The following is a 20,972-nucleotide window of genomic DNA, read 5'->3' as shown; positions in this document are numbered from 1 at the left end:
AAAGGGGGGAGAATCCTTTAAAAAAAAAAAAAAAAAAAAAGTGTCATGGAAGAGCCCTAGTCGAGGCAATTCATATCCTCATAGGGAAAGTATTAGGTCATGATTTCTTAACACAATAGACTTTCAGATATTCAATTTAAAACACTACTTAATTTTTCCACCTTGATATAAGGCTGAAAATGTTACTTAAAACTAATTATATTCATCAAATTGAATGCCAAAAAGAGTTAAAATTAAGAGTATATAGTGAACATTTAGGTTGCTTCCATTAGGAAAATATGTATGTATGTTATGTGCATAGATTATAAAGAAATAATTAGAAAGAAATAAGAATTGAGACTCTAGATATTCATTTCCATATATTTACTGTAATTATTTGAAGAGCATGAGGTTATCAATGCATTTCTTTTTCACATACATAAAATTAATAAATTTTCCAAAATTAAAAAAAAAGAGTATATAGTGGATATTTTCGATCACTCAACATGCATTCCACCCCAGGTGATGTCTAGGAGAGAGCTCCCAGCTGGTACACGTTAGCATCTCAAGGAATAATCTGCATACCGGCAACTTTGCCACCACCTGGAAGCTTGTTAAAATTACAGTCTCTTTGTCCCTGCAGACCTACTGAATCAGTCTGCATTTTAGCAAGCTCTGTTATGTAATTCATATGCACATGAAAGTTCGAGAAGCAGGGTCCTACCATACCAGGGTTTCCTATGTGGATTTCAGGGGAGCCTGAGACATTGCTAGCACCATCCCATGGAGACTAGGGTGGCAGACCATTCACTCCTGACATAAGTAGCTTTGAATACATTTTCCACTTTGCCAGATGAATATTATAGTTTTATATGTGTCATGAAGTTTAGAAAAGTTTTGGTTGGAAAATACTTGTTTGAGCTAACAAGTTTATCCCATGACTCCTTCCAGAGATTAGTTTAGGAATGGACACAAAATCCAACTTCAGTCACTGAGGTGTGAGGTGAAGTCCTTCCCGGGAGTGGGGGAAGTTCTGGGAAAACCTTACTGTTCCTAAGATTCCCAAAAGAGAGAGACTCTCTTATTCTTTTGGTCATTGCTGCACCAGGAGGCTATGCCTGACACTGCTGATTGTGCTAACATCCTGAGTTTCATCCCTACAGTCTTCAGTTGGCTTCATGCCAACACTGAAGACGGCAAAGCAGAGACTGAAAAAAACTATGTCCTTGGAGACATTGCTGAGCCACAGTACCAACCAACCCTGGAGCCCACATGATCACTGTGTTTCTTGTTATATGAGGTACCATTAATACTTTCAACCTACCCAATCCGTCACTCAAGTTTCTGGGAATGCAAGTTCCCAATGGAAACTCTCGGAGGAGTGGCATTGAAATGAGCTTCGGTAACTCCTCCTGGCATATCATTCATTCTTAGAAGTGTTGCCTGAATGAATGAATAATGGCACAGATGCAGAGAATTAATGTTGTCTTCCAAAACACTTACAATTATCCTAAATTCAATTTTGTTTTTATCTCTTCTCTTTTTGAAAGCCACCAAAGCTCATTAATAAATTACTGTTGCTTAGAAGTCCCTGTCCATGTCACACACTCACATAATTTACCTGCCACATTAAATTTTTATACGTCTCCCCGCAATGTCCCTAATTATACAGCATGAGGACATACATGTGAGATTTGTTGAATAACACAAAGAAAAATACATCCACTACCATATCATACCACTCCAAACCATGGATCCATGCAGTATATTTTTTCACCTTTTCAGGGGTATTTGCACAGCCACCAGGTAAGTTCCCTCATATAGGAAAAGGAAGTTGTTGGAGGCCTTATGATCAGTTAAATCATCTCCCAAAAGAGGTCACTTGCTCATGGTAAAGGCCATTTCCCTTTAGTGGGCAGAGAGGTGAGAGGGGAGGATGTTGCAGGATGAGGTCAGAGGGCCCCCTACTTGTTTTCCTAAGTGAATAACACAGGGATAGAGCACATTCACATCACTGACATTTCTTATTGCACTTGTGTTCATTCGGATGGAAGAGGTGTTCAAATAGGAAAGGAATGACAGACAGGCAGGGGCCCTGTTCTAGGTGGTAATTAGGTGTCAAGTCACCTCCCTGAGCTCCAGTTACCTCATTTGCAAGATGCTGCATTCAACAGTTCTCAGCCCTAGCTGCACATCAGAATCACCTGAGGATTTTAAAAAAGATTGTTGGATACCATCAGCAAAAAGTCTGATTCAGTTGGTCTGGGTGGGGAGGTAGGGAATGTAACACTTCTCTCTAGTAAATCAAATGGGCAGCCATGACTGAGAACTGGGAGACTAGATACTTTTAGGTTTCTTCCTAATCTGAACTATGATTGTCCTGGAACTCCTTAGTTGTGTGCAGTCAGATACTCTTTTCTCATGCATGGAGAATGCTGCCTAAGAGTCTCACATGCCAGTCCCAGCCTGCTCTGCCTCCTCTTATATCTATTTTCAGGCCAACAAAACAGTATTTGGTAGTAGCCATAGAGAAAGGGATATAATATGCTGTACAGCACCTGAAGGAAAAAAGGAGGATATATGTAGGGTGGTTCTGAAGCCCGTTGAATTATCTTATTTCCAGCTCATGAATCGGGACATGGTTTGGTCTCCGTACCCAGATTTCCTCTTTCCCATCGCCTTGGACCAGCATCCACAAAGGGCATGGGACCAGTTTCAAGGGAGAACAGATGAGACTGCACAGCCAGATAATGATAAATCTATTTTTACCCCAAATGCAAACTATTCAAAATACACATTCCACCGGCCACTGGGCTGTAGTAAAGTATACTTTTATTGGAAAAAAGTGGACTTCTGGTTATGACATGGATTAGACAGACTACATATAACCCCAGTTAAAAAACCAAAAAATACTAACCAAGCAACTTCAATGCATCTTGGTACTGTAAATCACAGAGGGATGACACCAGTAGCAAACTTTCACTGTGCCCTGGCTAAATTCCAGCTGCCAGTATCTGGATCTCTGTGCCTATGAGCTTTTTCCAAAATAGAAGACTGCCTATGCTTAGCCCAAAGTGCATACACTGAACATTCTCCTCAACGAGGGACTCTCAGAAATTTCCATACAAATAATCCAGTTTCCTGGCTCTTAGGGTCTGATCAAACCATGTGTTTTGCACAGTCTCCCAGAGTTTAGGCTTCCACAAGCTTAGGCTTCAGTGGCCACTACGGTACCTGGCTTTGTAACACAGGTACCATATTGTTTCTTCCCTTCCCTGTGACACTTCTTATTCTACCCTAATCGTGTGCCCTGCACTTGATAAACACAATTCTTGCTCTTGAGTCCTATCTCAGGCTCTGCTTCTGGGAGAATCCAACCTAAGACAACACTATTGTCAGCTTTCAAGATGCTCAACGAGAACTGGGCAGTATATCTGTTTTGGGGGGTGGTGTGGAGAGACAGCCAAAAAATAAAAGCAAGAATAAATGAGGAAATCATATAGTAGGAAAAGTAGAGCTAAGTAAGGGTGAATGCAAGGAGTGAGGGTTGTCAGGGAGACAGAATACAGTACAGATGGTCCCTGACTTACGATTTTTTTGACTTTACAATGGTGCAAAAGCAATATGCATTCAGTGGAAACCATACGTCAAATCTGGAATTTTGACCTTTTCCAGGGCTAGCGATGTATGGTTCATACTCTCTCATGGTGCCGGACAGCGGCAGAGGGTAGCAGCCCACAGTCAGCCAAGCAATCACGAGGGTAAACAACCAATACACTTAAAACCATTTTGTTTTCTCCCTTTCGCTACACAATTCAGTAAATTACATAAGGTATTCAACACTTCATTATAAAATAAGCTTTGTGTTACATGATTTTGCCCAACTGTAGGCTAATGTCAGTGTTCCGAGCACTTTTAAGGTAGTCGAGGCTAAGCTATGATGTTTGCTAGGGTAAATGTCTCAAATGTGTTTTCAACTTAAGATACTTTCAACTTATGATGGGTTTATTTGGACATAACCCCATCCTAAGTCAAAACAGGTGCTCAGGTAGGTCATATTTGGAAGCTAAATTTGAGCAAAGATTTTAAAGTTCAAAAATACACTTATGCTACTATCAAGTGTCCTTTCAAATAAACTATAAAATTTTGGACCAACAATGACTTCCACATAGTTGTGTTCCCTTGCTCCACAAACAGAGAAAAGAAAAAAGAAATTTTCACTGTGTTGTTGCCATTCTAGTTTATGACACGTGGTCCCTGCGGCTCCCTTCTGACCAGTGCGCTGGAGAGTCAGCTCAATTGACACTTCTTTCCTAAGATTGCTATTCAAACTAATTTGCCTTCATCTCTAAGGGTGAAAAGATCGGTGCCTATTAGCATGGAAGCTGGCTGTGGACAATACTTCTGCTGTCTAGGGACACCCTGTGGAGGCAGACACTGCAATTGCTTCCATACTTGCTTTCAGCACAGATGTCCCTTACCTTGTCCTCTAAGAGAAAGACTTTTCTTCAGGGAAGAAAGCAACAACTCCAATCTGCCTTGGGCAGTCTATATTTAAATGGTAAATGGGTCTGATTTTAATCCAATGTAGAGGGAATTTGATGAGTAGCTTCTAGAGAAAGGGTGATCAAGTCAATCCAAGTACCTAATTTCATTAAAGAATGGTGATTTGTAATTGAAAGGCAGTTTCTGTTAAAAGATATCATATTAGATATCAATCAGTTGATTTATAGGATCATCCTGAGAATGTGAAATTCTCACTCTCAATGAGAAAGGCTGTATGAGGGCTGATGAGGGGATAGAAAGACAGAAGTGACCCTTTCCTCTTGACTCATCAGCAGCTTCCCTGGCCTGAGGGCCTTGCTGATTTGACCATGACTCTGAGCTCACAGAATGTGATTGGGACCAGATCTTGAAATGTCTTATAAACCATATCATGTAGCTTGTGCTTTATGCTGAAGGTAACAAGAAAGAGGCAGAGGAAGTATGATGGGTATGAGGGTTGTTTAGGAGAGACATGAGAAGAGTCCAGCAAGAAGGCGATGCTCATATATTTGTTCTCTTTGGGAGGAGAGATATACGTGGGAGGAGACAGCAGTCACTGATGCGCTGTGATATGGGATGTGCTGAGATAAACATTTAATGCATCCGTATGGCTTTCACACCTCTTTTCATGGTGTCAGGTCACATTTCAAGTCATTATCTAGAATTACGCACTAGCTATGTTTAGAAAGATCTGTGTTAGTTTACAAGTGAAAATGAAATGCCAATTATCTATTGAAGTTGAACATATGCATAGCCTATGACCTAGGAATTCAACTCTTAGGTCTGTATGCAACAGAAATGCACACATGTGAGCACCAAAGACACATGCAAGAATGGTTGCAGCAGGGTTATTTGTAATAACCCCAAATTGGAAACAACCCAAATGTCCATCCATTAATGAGAACAGATAAAATGTTGTATATATAATCTAATAATGTGATATATACAAGGACACAACATAAAGCATTGGAAATGATCAAAATATTGCTATACATCGCAATATGGATAAATCTCACAAACATCAGGCAGAGGAGAAAAAGGCAGATACAAAAGATTATAGTGCAGAATCCATTTATGTAAAGGTTTTTTTAAATGATAAAACAAATTTATCCTGTTAGAAGTCTGAAGAGTAGTTCTATTTGGTGAGAGGAAGGTGGTAGAGAAGGAGCTGGAGCTCAAAAGGAGGCACATGAGATACTGATAAAGTATTATTTCTTCATGGGGGTAGTAATCGAATGGGAAGATTCGATTTGTGAGAAGTCATAGAGCTCTACACATAATGATTTGCGTATCTTTCTGTTACACACCTTAATAAAAACATTTATATCCAAAGAATCACAAGTTGACAGAAAATTAGTTATAAACATGTAAAAAGTTACATCCCTTTTTGCCACCAGGAAAAACAATGCAATGCCAAATAAGATATTTAGAAATAAAATAAAGCAGACTTCCCATACAGAAAGCAGTGACAGTAGCTTTTCCTATGTATATAAGCTGAGTGATTACATCTAAAATACTTGACTTCAAATATTCCAGTAGCTAAATATGAAAAGAAAAGCGATCTGTATAACTTAGGTCTAAAAGGTAATATAGATGAAAACAAACTGAACTGGAAACAGAAATTATGTGTTAGAGACCAAGGAAACATAATCCTAACATTTACCAAGTACTTAACTATTTGTCAAACAACATTATTTTCATTTTATATTAATTAATACAATAATCTTATAAGGTAGTTGTTATCATTATACCCATTTGACAGAACATGAAACTGAGACTCAATAAGGTTAAATAATTTCCTCATGTTCTCACAGCTATAAGATGGCGGGGTAGCATTTGACCTCAGACCTGAATGACTCTTAACCCATTACACACATCAGTGGGTAAAGCTGGTCAAGTAATTACACCCCTCTAAGCCTTAGTCTCCTCCTCTATAAAATGGGAGGTTCCTCCCAGATTTGCTTTGATTAGCAAAGCACTAGTGGTTGTATTCATTGTTGATATTAGAAAGGGCAGGTTAAGTCAACTGCAGAGAAATTCTTTTCCAGAGCTGACTTCAGCAAAAATGGTAGCCTCAGTGACAAGACTCTCAAATCAGCAGTGTTCCTCAATTTGCCTGATCAGAAAAAGGAGCAAAGACAAAGCTTTGTCAACAAATACACTTTCCTGAACTTACTCTGTGCTGACCACAGTTTACAGAGCAGGGGCCTGGGAAACTGTTTTTATACCAATTTTTCCCCCACCCATATGGTGATTTTTCTACTCTTATGATCAGTAAAGGTTATGAAGCAATACTCTATATTCCAAAAGATTTAGATAAGCTTCTCAGGGAGACTATTTTTGTATGGACTCTTAAGTCATACAGAAAAATTAAATCATGATTCAACAAGTGCTTTACTGCAGGGATCTATCACAGGACCTAGTCAGGACCTAGGTAACTTGCTTTCTGGCAATTTAATAGTGGGATAAAGCTTGAAAAATCTAAAGGGTATAAACTTGCAATTAGTAGATAAATAAGTCCTGGAGATCTAACGCACAGCATAGTGATTACAGTCAACAATACTGTATTATAAATTTCCAAGCGGCTAAGAGACTAGGTCTTAATTATTATCACCACAAAAAGGAAATGATGATTATGTGATGTGAGAGGTGTTTTAACTAACGCTATGGTGGAACTCATATTACAATATATAAATGTATAAAAATCCACACAGTGTACATCTTAAACGTACACAGTGTTATATGTCAATTATATCTCAATAAAAAAAAGATCTAGAGAATGAACATGCCATTTAGAATCTTTCTTTTAAAGGAGTCTTAAGCAAGTTAGTTTTAGAAGGTGCTACACTCCCATCAATACATGGTTTAACATTCTAAATGCTTGTGGTTAAAGTCAGAGCCCTATTTTTTTAATGCATGAGAGGAGGAAGGAAGTTTCCATTTTGCATTCAAAGGTTAAAAGACAGGATTATTCAGGAAAGATCTGAAAAGTAGGTTCTGTCAATATTTTTTTCTAGAAAAGTACATAAACACTTCTACTTGAAGTCCCTGGTTAAGAAGATAGTTTTGCAAAATTTCCAATACAGATGATGTGATTTCCTGCTGAGGCTGATGTTATCTATTATAATATTTCAGAACTTCAGCACTTCAGAGGCTAGGGATAATATGAGGTATGACAGCACATTGAAAGGGTTCCAAAGACAAAATTTGACAAAATTTGCCTGTTTCACAATTTTATAGCTGTCTCCTGCCAATCCTGGAAACCCTGCCTAGGGACAGCATTAGGGAAATTTGCCAAGCCAGCTTAGTAGAGAACGTTCTAGAGGTACATAGGAACCTCTTGCATAACAACTAAAAATGAGTTTGAATATGTGCAGAGTAGCAATACCCAGTATAAAAAACACACAGTAAAAGCCAAGAGAGAGCGGACAACAGGTAGAGGAAAACTGGTTCTCATGAGTGACTCTGGCAGTTCTCAAGAAAAATGATCAAAGTTGCAAAAGATTTCAACAAGCATGAGGGGTAGTCCTATGATCAAGAATAGGGTATGTGTAGACACAAGCGTGGCGGAGAGGACTCTCTTGAGAAGAAAACATAATTTTTTTTGCTTGGAAATGGTGACAGGGCAGGAACAAAAAAGAAAAACTGCCTCTCCTGCAGGCTCTACGCAGTGCAGTTAGTGCAATGTCACAACTTGAGAGCACAGTGTTTGGGTTGGCAGACAGGCATAAAGGGTACGAATGGATGAACACCAGCCTTTAGAAGTCATTTCACTCTGCCTCTGAGATGGGGTGTGGTGTATAATAATTAGTAGAATAATTTGCTATCATAATTAGTATGTCGGCGAGAAGTAAAACGTTTCAGGAATATCCGCCTTTATTAAATCCTCCCAAGTAACCCTGAAGAATAAATCACTCTGCATCTCTTAATTTTATGACATATGATATTTCATAATTAAAACAAGTTCTTCTCTAAGGTGCAGTCACCAACCCCTACTTCCCGACGCAAGAACGGTACACCTGAATGTACGTCATCATGGATAACTGTGGGCTTTCCATATTAACGCCCAAGATGATGACTTCTTGCTCCGTTATGGTCTGGAGCTCCTGCCAAAGTGCTAAGTCCAAGGTGAGCAGGACTCTGCCAGGAACGATTTGGTCTAGGTTAGGATGAGTGGAAGTCGGGCAGGTCCAAAAGAAGCAAGAGGCCAAAATTGGTTAAATCAAATTAAACTTTACGTGAGCCATATTGTTCCGGGTAAACAAACATTCAGTGTGAATGACAGTTATCCTCTTTCCACAACCTAAAATGGTATTAATAATTAATGAAGCAGTATCAAAATGAGCATAAGATACTTCTCTATAGAAAATTTTCTCATCCAAAGCCATCTTATAAGGGAGAAATGATCTTGTGAAAATGTACCTGTTTATCTTTGGAAAGAAACTATTCTTTAAAATAGTATTACCCTGCTATGGAAAAGAAAAAAGCATTATACTCATTATTTCCAAATTCAGGCCACTTCTCTTTGTAGAGGAGACACACCTTTAAAATAGCAGGTGTTGCTAGAAAACCCATATATTTAATTTATATCCACTCGTTCAGTTGCAAACACAATCAAAACTCTTTCAAAATTGTGTTTAAAGAGATGCATTTTAAAAAGTACAGAGAATGAATCTCACTGTCAGATTTTTATTCCAGCACATGGGACACACAAATGTGTAACATATAAACAACATAGAATTTCCTGGCACTCCCTTGCCTTCAATTGTGTAAAGAACTCATAAAGGGAAATGTAAGTCCAATGGAGCTTTAATGTCCCTATATTTAATCTTCTATTAAGCAGAACTCCACAAGAAAAAAGATAGCAAAAAGATACAGTACAAGTGCACTTAAATCCACTCACCACATTATAGACTATAAAAAATCAAAATACATTATGTATTTGATTATGCACAGCATAGTCAAGGGTATCAGTCAACTGACCTGATAATTCAATAAACTGTTTAGCAGTTTTCCAACTAAATAAGAGCTTTGGGTCAGCTGCATGCTCGAGCTATTTACCATCACAAATCTACTTAGCAGAAAGCCACCAAAGTACTGCTGTCACTTTGGCACATCTGGAGAAAGAGCTATCATGTTGATAGGTTTTAGTTTAAAAGGGAGGTTTTTTTATGAGAGATTGTAAATATTGATTTCACAAACAGATTCAGAGCAGTTTATGAGCTTGTGTAGATAATACCAACCTTTTCATTTATATCACTGAGTTAGATTTCAGTGGGGATGCAGACACCCAGGATTTTTCAGGCAAATCATGAAAAACTCTTTGGGCAGTAATAATGTGGAGGTTCTTTTTTCTTTCTTCTAGAAGAGCTCATGTTTTTTGACAATTCGAATGACAAATCACAGCTTAAGAGACCAGAGTTCTAAAATATTTTTTCTTTCTATGGAGCTAGCCCCACACTCATCCAGAGAGAAGGTTTCTTTTCAGCTAAAGCATCCAATGAATATAATTTGACAATCCACAGGATGGTGTACCAGGGGCTAGAATGAGTTACAAAAGTAGAAAGACAGCCTTTGCCCTCAGAAAGACCTCATGTTCTAAAGAGAAGCAAAGGAGGAGAATGGTTAAGTGCATGCAGGTATACTAACATTTGCATAGCACATGCATAATATATATATACTCATAAGAAAGTTCTTTCTTTTTATTTTTTTTTTACAAACAGTATGTTAGACTCAATATGCCATATACTGAATTTTCCTCATGCACAGGTATTAAAGATATGTACCTCTCTTACTGCTATAATTTGGTTACATTGTTTGTAAGCTCTTACTTATGGGTGAATGGATGAGAGAGGATTAATCCGGTTCCAAAAATAGAAAAATAAATCTAGACCTAAAAACCAATTGGAAAGGAGACCAATAACCTAAGGCCAGTAGTAAAACTGAACTTTAAAAAACAGCCTCAGTGGGTGTACCTCTCACTAGATCAGATTTCCAGCTTAGGGAAACAAATAGTGAGCTCTTCTAAAGAAGAATTGCCATAAATAATAGAAGCTGAGGAATATTTCCTAAATCATGAAGATTCGTGACAACCCCATTTATATTCAGATGAATTAAGAAAATATGGATAACTTCAACAATTTCAATATATAACACACACACACACACAAAGGGGCTTCTACCATGTATAAAAGCAAATACATAATGAAGTCCACAGATAGCTTTCCACAAATATACTTACAGGTAAAAGTGTGCTTTCTTTAGAAAAGGAAGGGCTCTGGGGACAATTTCCTTTAAATTTAGGACTTTGTACAATAGCATTTTTCCTTGACATTCACAGACTTACACGTGAGACGGAGGGCTTATGATTTACTGTCTTGATCAATTAACATGTTAAAATGTAAAGTATGGATTGGGGTGAAGTTTTCCAATTCAAGTTTAAGCCACATACATTCTAGATACCTGAAACCTCTTTACATCAGAATATATGCTACACTAAATTTGATTTCTGATAATTAAATCCTGGGATTCACTTCTGAGCATCACAACAAATGTCTTTGGAATATGCTACAATTTCCTTCCCGAACTCAAAAGCTAGAAACAGCTCCTGCAGACAAACCCACCCCCGCTTAGTTTTCATATAAGGGATTTATCTAAATTAGTCTTGAACTTGGGCTTAATTTCCAGCATGTATTATTTCTTAAGGTTACAAGTTTTATATGTCAATTAAGTGTTTAGAACAAGTTTTAAGTCATAACAGGCTTACAAGTACCCTTATCTTACGCATACTCTCAAATTTGATAGACACGTTTCCAATACATTTGCCTATACACACTGAGAATAATACAATTTTAGCGTCTGTGCTCCAATGAAGTCCTTTTACTCACTTGATAATTTCCTAGTTCATAAAATTAGCATATTAAAATTAGTGTTTAACGCTAGTGCTATAAAGGCTTAGGTTTCATTGGTGTTGAGGAGAGAGAAGAATTTTCATACATTATTTATAACTATAAATGCTTAGTAGTCATTTCCCTTTTTAAATGCCTGGAAAATCCCCTAGGGCAGGTCAAATAGCCTTCATACCTTCATAAGAGTATTCATTCGAAAGTTCTTCCCCTGACCATCAACCTATATTATTCCTTTCTTCATACTGAAGAGGCTTCTCTCCTCAGACTCTCTCTGCTGATTATTTCCCTCCTGTTTTCATTAATCATATCCCACTTTTCCCTTCCCCAAACTACTGTACTTGTGAAGTCTTTTTTGGCAACCTTTATGTTGATTTTACAATCCTCTGCATCATTTTTTCCCAATATGCTTTATATCTGCTTTGGAGGAAGAAACCAGGGTCATCACTTTATCCCACATAACCTTAAAAAACAAGACTCGCCTAATACTATGCCCTGTCGTGGAGCATAAATATTGTTTGCCAGTATGATAATTTTTCATTTTCAGTGAGTTATGTGTCTTTTATCAAAATTTAGGAAAAAAACAGCTAGAGATGTCAGTCTTGAAATGACAAATGGTATCTGCATACAAGCGGTACTAGATACGCTATTCAAATTAATTAACAACAGATGCGTGGCTTTCCCTTCCATTAAACAACCTGTATAGAAAGTCTAATCAAAATGGAGTTAAGAGGGCAGAAATGAACACAATAGAATTAGGAATAGAAGCCTGTGTAGCTATTTTCTTAAAATTTCGGAGTCACAAAGAATCTACAGACCCATATAAAACAATTCACCTCTCTAAGAATAAAGAACTTTTCACAATCATCATCTTGTACTCCACCTATTGAATTGATTAAAATGTATATATCAGTCCTAATATAATAACAGTATGCAATCATGGGAGAAATTTTAGTTCTTTATTATAATTCTTAATTAAATCTTAGACTCCATTATGTAGGTAAGGCCAACTGAAATACTCTAATCAACTTTGATTGCTTAAGATGGCAATTTTATTAGATATCTACATGGAAGAGTATCCTTTAGGGTTCCATTTATGAAAACAGCTTTGATCTTGGGAGAAAAGGTAGAGAAATAGTTCAGAAGAGACATGAAGAGCTGTGGAAACATTGATAAGATTAGGAACAAAGGAAATTAGTATGAAGAGTTAGGTGCAGGAAAATTAGAACACCATTTTTGGAGTATATGGATGAGACCACTAATTGTATCTATAGCCATAAAGTAATTGACATTCTCCCAACATTATGACACACACACACACACACACACACACACACACACACACACCTTTCATAATATCATGATTAATCAAATGACATTTCAAGGTAATTTTAAAAACCAATTGGATTTAATTTTTGTAAACATTATTATTTCTAATATTACCAAGTCGTTCTCGGCATTGCCTAGAAGTGGGCAAGGCTTCTCTTCCTAGTTCTATTATATTAATTTCTACCCTCTTATCCACTCTTCTGAACTTGTAATAACTTTTTGCGAGCTACTTATAACAAGATGATGACTTCAATTTCAACAGGAAATAATAAAGGAGATACTTTTTCAGCTTTGTATTTGTTGCTTCATGCACTATACCTGATTCTTGAGATCCAGTTTGGGACATGGGCGACCTCCATTGTATGGTTTTTCTTTCAGCCATCTGGATCGAATTCTCACTCCAACACAAGATGAACTGCAAGACCCCCAACTAGACCAATCACTTAACTTGCAATCAAATGGACAGGGGATGACACATTCTTCTTGAATATAACCTGAAAGAAAAAGATTTGAAAGAATGGAGGAAAGTCTGATCAAAATATACTAATCAAGCTTACTTTCTGTTTCTATTATCACAGATCAGACTGCCTAACAATACTGCTGCAGAGGTTTCAATAAGCAGACAAAAGATCTCAGAGACAGATACATATGATTACTTCTGCATTCCAAATTTGTGCCATCTTCTTCCTTCATAGACAATTCTGGGATTGAGGAAGCAGGGAAAAGTGCACAGTAAGTCCTGCTATCTGATAAAAAGAAATGAAGAAAGAAGAAATGCAGCAGCGCAGGGCTAATGGTGATACCATCTCCCTCCACTGGACCTACAATTCCCTCTCTGGGAATAGAGAGCATAATAGAGTCAATCTTAGTGCCTGTGATCTGCAAGGCTTTCACAAAGATTCCTTTTTTTAAATAAAGCAAGATTATTTTTTAATTGAAGTATATACAGTTGATTTACAATGTTGTACAGCAAAGTGACTGAGTTATACATATATGTGTGTGTGTATATATATATATATATATATATATATATATATATATACACACACACATTCTTTTTTTTATATTCTTTTCCATTATGGTTTATCTCAGGAGATTGGATACAGTTTCCTGTGCTATACAGCAGGACCTTGTTGTTTATCCATTCTGAATGTAATAGTTTGCATCTACCGACTGTAAACTCCCTGTACATCCCTCTGCCCCTACCCCTTGGCAACCACAAGTCTGATCTCTATGTCTGTGAGTCTGTTTCTGTATTGTAGATAGGTTAATTTGTGCCATATTTTAGATTCCACATATAAGTGATACCATATGGTATTTCTCTTTCTCTGTCTGAGTTACTTCACTTAGTATGAAAATCTCTAGTTGCATCCATGTTGCTGCAAATGGCATTATTGCATTCTTTTTTATGGCTGAGTTGTATTCTACTGTATATATGTACCACATCTTCTTTATCCATTCATCTGTTGATGGACATTTAGGTTGTTTCCATGTCTTGGCTACTGTAAATAGTGCAGCAATGAACACTGGGGTGCACGTATCTTTTCGAAGTATGGATTTCTCCATATATATGCCCAGGAATGGGATTTCTGGATCATACGGTAGTTCTATATTTAGTTTTCTGAGGAACCTCCATACTGTCTTCCATAGTGACTGCACCAACTTACATTCCCACCAACAGTGTAGGAGGTTTCCCTTTTCTCCGCACCCTCTCTAGCATTTGCTACTTGTAGGCTTTTTAATGATGGTCATTCTGACCAGTGTGAAGTGGTACCTCATTATAGTTTTGATTTGCATTTCTCTAATCATTAGTGATGTTGAGCATATTTTTATGTGCCTACTGGCCATCTTATGGCTTCTTTGGACATCACAAAGAAAGATCTTGATTCTCACTTCTGTGTAGTGTGGAGGAGGACAAAGAGTGGACCACAGACTAGGAAGAGCAGGATATTATTGAAAGAAGAAAGAGGAATAGTGAAAGGTTGTATGTGAGATATTGGACTGGCATCAAGAAGTGTGGGTTGAAATACAGATGCAGATGTTCTGGCTTTGCTATAGCTCTTGCTCCTGTCCTCAGCCCACTTCTTGCTACAGTCTTTCTCTGGATGATTAACTGTCACCTCCACCGATTACTACCAAACGTGTATTTCCAATTCCCATCTCTTTACTAATTTCTATGCCACCTACTGATCCACTCTAATTGGGTGCCCAAATACCTCCAAATTCAACATGTCTAAAACTGAGGCCACCAGTTTCCTCCTAAAACATTCTGATTCTCTTGTATTCCTCACCTTAATTAACTGCAACATATCTGACTCCTGTACGCTGGTGTATATGAGTGTATAATCTCTTCCCTTTGAGTTTGGGCAAGACCTGTGAATATGACAGGAAGTCAGCCACATGATTAGGTTATGGTATGTGGCAAAGGGGAAGGGAATGCACAGATACTATTAACATGCCAAATCATTGATTGTGAGTTAATCAAAAGGGAGATGACCCTGGCTGGGCCTGAATTAATCAGGTAAAAACCCTTAAAAGAGAGACTGGGCCCTTTTTGTGGAGAAAGAAACTCTCCTGCTGGCCTTGAAGAAGCAAACAGCCATGCCATAAAATGCCTATGGTGTGGCCACAGGGTAGGGGACTGCAGCAGCCTCTAGGGCCTGAGGGCAGCCCTTGGCTGTTGGCTAGTAAGAAAACAGGGGTCTCAGCCTTAGAGGTGCATGAAGAGGAATTCTGCCAACAATTCCAAGGGAGATTGGAAGAGGAGCTTTCCCCAGTCACAGCTCTGCTGAGACTTGACTCTTGGTTCACATCTTGGTTATAGCCTGGTGAGACTCTTAAGCAGAGAATTTAGAGAGGCCATGGCTGTACTCTTGACTCATGGAAACAGTGAGATAATAAATGTTTTGAATGGCTAGGTCGACAGTAATTTGTTATGCAGCAATTTAAAACTAGCATATTATCCAAAATAAAAAAATCTCAGTTATCTTAGACCAGGCTTCATCATTTTACACATATATTAATAGGTGTAATTATACTGAAGCATCACAACTATGCCCCCTACTCTATAATTCTTTTGTTCATCCCTGGTTCAAGATCATACTCTTTCTGGCCCAGAATACTGAAACATTCTCTCCACTAGTCTCCCTTTCTCCTAATCATTCTCTTTTGGTATTGGTTAGTCACTCTGAGGAAAAAGTTACTTTTCTAAAATAAATAATAATTTACACTATCCCTTTTAAACCCTTTGCTGATTCTCCATTGCCTTGAAAATAAAGTGACAACCACTTTGCAAAAACTTTAAGATTCTTTATAAGAGGCTCTAAACAAGGGTTTTCAACTTTGGCTGTAAAATATGTTCCCATTGCCCAGGATATACTATGGAGTAATTCAACCAAATCTCAGAGGATGGGACCTAGGCAATGGTAGTTTTCAAAGATCCCCAGAGAATTCTAATGTGTAATCAAGTCCAAGAACCACCTCCCTAACTTGTTTTCCTCCTTCCCTTCCCCCTCCTATGTCTTGAAATCTTTGCACATAGACTACTTCATCTTCTGCAATAATATTTATGCCTTTCCTCATGAAAAACTCTGCCCTTTCTCTATCCAGTTTAGCCTTCATTACTACAATTACTCTCTTGCCAGTAAAGTAGACCATCTGGCCCCGTCGCTCCTTCTGCCATGCTGGTCTGGCAAAACTTCAGCTCTAGATCGGTCCAGCTGTTTTCCTACTCTGTTCTGAATGCTGGACGTCAAGTGTAGACTAAGGCACTGCTAATGCCACACACTGCCTGGTGATTCTTCTGAGCTTTCTTCTCACTCCCATTCCACTTCACAGTTTTTTCAAACCTTTTCTACCTATCTTCAAACTTCTGAGATCTCACCTCTTCTTTCCCAGAAAAAAATAGAAAGAAATGAATAAGAAGGTCTCCTTCAATTTCCTATGAATATATCTGTATGATTTTCCATATTCTCCTTCTATCTTCATATCATGATGGAAAAGGCACTCATTTTCTTACATAAGGCCCATTTTCACCACTTGCTATCTCTCCAAGCTCTCTCACTCTCTCTCGTTTTAGTTATATTTCTCTTACATTAATAGTAGAATGACTTTACAGTATCTAAATAATACTCATTGACAAGAGAGAGTACATCAAACACCTAAGTCATCAGGAAGGACCTTTCTAAGGTTGAAAAAAAAAAAAGGTCTATTTGAGATTGTTAAAAATTCTCTATTGTTTACCATAGTTACAATTCTACAGTCCTTTCTAAGGAGGTTTGACAGTTAATTCAGTATTAGGTATATAATAAATGCTAACTGTAGGATTAAATATAGGCCACAGGCATTACTTAGTTTTACAGAGAAACTGAGTCACAAAGTGATTCCATTTGCTACTGAATGAAAACAGCAGGACAAGTAATTAAGCAGAATTAACTCTCACAGTATAAATGCTTCAAGTATGAAATTTCAGGAGACTTCATATAAATAACTTGTAAATATCTGAAGGCCTATTTAGATCCTATTTTAAAGCAGATTTTGAATCAGATGGCCTTTTAATTTAATGAGATTTTAAATCATTTTCATATATACTTGCATACTGATGGATTTTAATTAGAGAGCCTCTTAGCAATACTGTTTTCCTTTTATTCCCTATGATAAGACATAAACCCAGAGGATCTCTATGAAAGTCAAGGTCATAAATTCAGTGAGTATAAAATAATTCTGAAATTCAACAGGTCTAAGCAACAGTGACATTTATTTTTCAGAAAAGTTATTTTCATGCTAGAGTATACCCCAAAGGAAAGCCCATAGTGAGAACCATTAATAACTGCATATTCTTATACCTATCTCATAATGGAAAGGATCAGTTCTACCCACATACTTAATACTTACAACTGTTGGAAGCAGAGTATGACCAAATGTGACTACCTACAAGGTTAACCTCCCATAAGAGAATTCCAATTCCTGACTATGGAAACTTCACTAATGTTTTAAAAGCACATTTACATAAAATATACCACAGACTAACTGAACTGGCAACATTCAGAAATCTAAATCTAGTTGCAATGAAAGAAGCAATTTTCCTACTGAAAATATTTGATGTTATAATTTATATGCAGAATACACTGCTTGGACCATCATATTACTTAGCCTGGGGATGCTTTCATGTTCTATTTTAGTTATCTGTATGCATATGAAATTCAGTAGGAAATAGTCATTACAGAATTATTAATAAAGAATGATTCCAACATGGTGATTCTGTAAGCCATATACATTGTACATAGTAGGTGTTCAAAAAGGATCTGTTGATATTATAGATGAAGATGAACTAAATAGAAACCATTAATAGAGTCTCTATGTTATAAATGGAGGAATATATTGAATGACTTACACCCAATAGGGCTGAAGCCCAGGAACCTCGCTTCAGTCTATATAACTAACCCCCAAATATTGCTCTTTAGGTTGGTCCAATAGACGTAGGTGAAAACACTGCTCTCTTAACACAGTGGTCTCATTGATAAAACCACTTCCCAGGATAGTACCTGCTGTGCATTTTTTTCTCTGGCATTCAAGTTCTAACATCTCCCCTGCTCCCCTGCCCCAGTAAGATCTTGTTTTGGAAGACATGAAAGGAGATATTGATGACATTAAGCCTGAGGAAATAACCTAGGTTAATTTACTTCTATTTTCCTACTGTGTAAAGTAATGGCAAACATCATCCTAGACATTGAATGTTCTATTCACTGACACTCTGCTGAAATAATGAAAACATACTACCAAAAATAAAATCAGGAAAAGATAAAGAAAATGCTGATCACCTCCTTCTCTAGTTCAAAGTGAAGATCTGGGAGAACTTTGTGAGTTAAAATGATATCATGTCTTCATTTGTCAATATTTAAAGATTTATTATTTTAATTTATACATTTTAGTTCTACTATTTAACTAGTAACATGTACTACACTTAAAAGTATCTGATGACTTACGTCAGAGTGGTTTAATGTAGATATCCTTTAGGAGAGGTGGGGAAAGTATGGGGGCAGATGTTTTGACATTGTCACAAGAAAGAATTTGAGAAATTAGACCAATACTTTGCCATTGTTCTCAAGGGAAAGACTAACTGTTAAACATTTATTTAAAATCTCAATCCATTAGTGTGTGGCTATGTAGTGCAAACTCAATAAGGTTGCCAGCTTGCTTTGGTGAATTTATATTTTGGCCTGGGAATACCGCTTATGAACAGCAGTTACATTCTTTCAAAGATACAGTCTTTCAAAGATGGGTCCAACCTTATTTAGGCTTCTGTGGGGCCTGAGAGGGGAGAGCTAGAATGCACCTTAGTTATCATTATCTCTTCCTTTAAAATTTTGAATTAAAAGAATATTTTTGAAAATACTCCCTACTTGTAGAAAAATACCTTTACTACATAGATAAGAATGCATCAGCAAAGACTCTCTAATATTAACCATTATAAAATGATGGTTATGGTATTGCGGATAACAAAATACCTTATTTGGGACCCACAACCTAATCAGATACCTGAATACAGCTGAATGAGAAGTTACACAAAGTTCAAATAGTCACATTAAGGAGAAAGTTTTCCTGGATTCCTTAAAACTCAAATATTTCACAGCATAATTATGTATTAAAGCTTATTACATCTACCAGAAAAAATCATCTAAATGTCAACCAGTTTTCTTAACTAACAATATAATTTACTGGTGAACTGGTGAACTTTTAGATGATGAGCTATTCAAAGTCATCAAGGCCAAAAGCTTCATTTTATAGACTGGTCAGAATTAGAAAGGGATCTTGAATCCAGACTTGATGGAGATACACAGCTCACTATCAAGTAGAAAAAAATCATTATTATGACCTCAGAATGTTCTCTTTAGTGCTGGAGTGACAAAGTAGATAATCAACCCTGGCCTTAAAGAAATTCATATTTTGCTAGAGAGCAGTCTTATAAATAAGAAAAAAAAACATGATATATAATAAATGACTTATATTAAATGATACAAATAATATATACAAATTACACAACAATCTGAGGTAACAAATGGATTCTGGCTTCAATTTTCTAAGTATTTCATGTCAAAATATTTATTGGCAAATTTTTGCAGTAGACACAGGCTTTTGACTAATTGCTCAACCTGGTTCACTTGCTCTAACTAAATGTATCAGTGTCAATTTAATCAATCAACCAAATCATATAAAGAACTGATCTTTTAAATTGAATTGGCCAGGCAATTTAATCAAGAAGGTATCTGCAGCTGTTCATATAGACAGAGTTTCAGCATTTACAGCCTTGTGTCTGGTTCCTCCAGGCAGACAAGAGATATTTTGCTCTTAGAAGATATTGAGGATGTTAGGGGCAAATGGGATGCTAGACACAGAATCATTTGAACTGTTCAATTAGGACTGTATGTAACAGTTTTTAGCATTACTGCAAATAAATGCTGTTAAAATTTAAGTGACTGAACGCTTTAAGCACATAATAAACTTGGCATTTGAAACACTACAAAGATAGATTGTTGACAACACAATATTACTGGGTAATTTGTAGAACTGTGGATGCAAGAGCCTGTATTAGTTCTCTCATGATATCTCCTTGCCCTGAGAAAATCTTGACTTAAATTACAACAGACATTCTAGTTTATATTTCCTTCCAAAGTTCTGAAAGCTGATCTCAGAGCATGTCTGAGTCACTGCTATTCTCCTCACGTTGTCAGTGCTGTTCTCCAAATATTTTAGGTTTTGCTCCTGAACACGTGGTATGACTACACTTCCCTGCCCCTGGAAATTAGGTGTGATCTTCTTACTTGCTTTAGCCAATGAAATGTGAGCAGAAGTGAAGTGTGTCACTTCTAGGTGGCAGCTTTAAGAGCCCGAGTGTAACTTGCCCCCCTCTTTCTTTCTCTGTACCACAGGGTCCAAAAATGTGGCAGATAGTGGCTGCCCCATCCTGGAGTGAAGAAGAAACCCAGCCAACGCAGGATGGTCATGGATACTGAATGATCTTGGTGGAAGTTGTTTGTTTCATTTGTTCCCATACTACAACCTATCTTATCCTAATGCATCAACCTTGGCGTAGGAAAGTGTATCTTCAGAAGACAAAGTAAAAAGCCGCATGGGGCTTCCCTGGTGGCGCAGTGGTTGAGAGTCCGCCTGCCGATGCAGGGGACACGGGTTCGTGCCCCGGTCCGGGAAGATCCC

The 20,972-nt window shown here is 37.4% G+C and overlaps 1 protein-coding gene across 1 annotated transcript in view; it reads right to left on the bottom strand.

Moving 5' to 3' along the window:
• The window catches only part of THSD7B (thrombospondin type 1 domain containing 7B), a 701,170-nt gene that overhangs the window by 202,532 nt on the left and 477,666 nt on the right, over positions 1-20,972 (bottom strand). Inside the window, exon 14 of the mRNA XM_007456952.1 lies at positions 13,077-13,252. Coding sequence (XP_007457014.1) covers positions 13,077-13,252 — 176 coding nt within the window. The remainder of the gene's footprint in view (positions 1-13,076; positions 13,253-20,972) is intronic.

Source organism: Lipotes vexillifer, unplaced genomic scaffold (genome assembly GCF_000442215.2).
Source record: "Lipotes vexillifer unplaced genomic scaffold, Lipotes_vexillifer_v1.1 scaffold1211, whole genome shotgun sequence".
Taxonomy (NCBI): domain Eukaryota; kingdom Metazoa; phylum Chordata; class Mammalia; order Artiodactyla; family Lipotidae; genus Lipotes; species Lipotes vexillifer.
The sequence above is the reverse complement of the archived record's forward strand: the minus strand, read 5'-3'. Positions and strand labels throughout refer to the sequence as shown.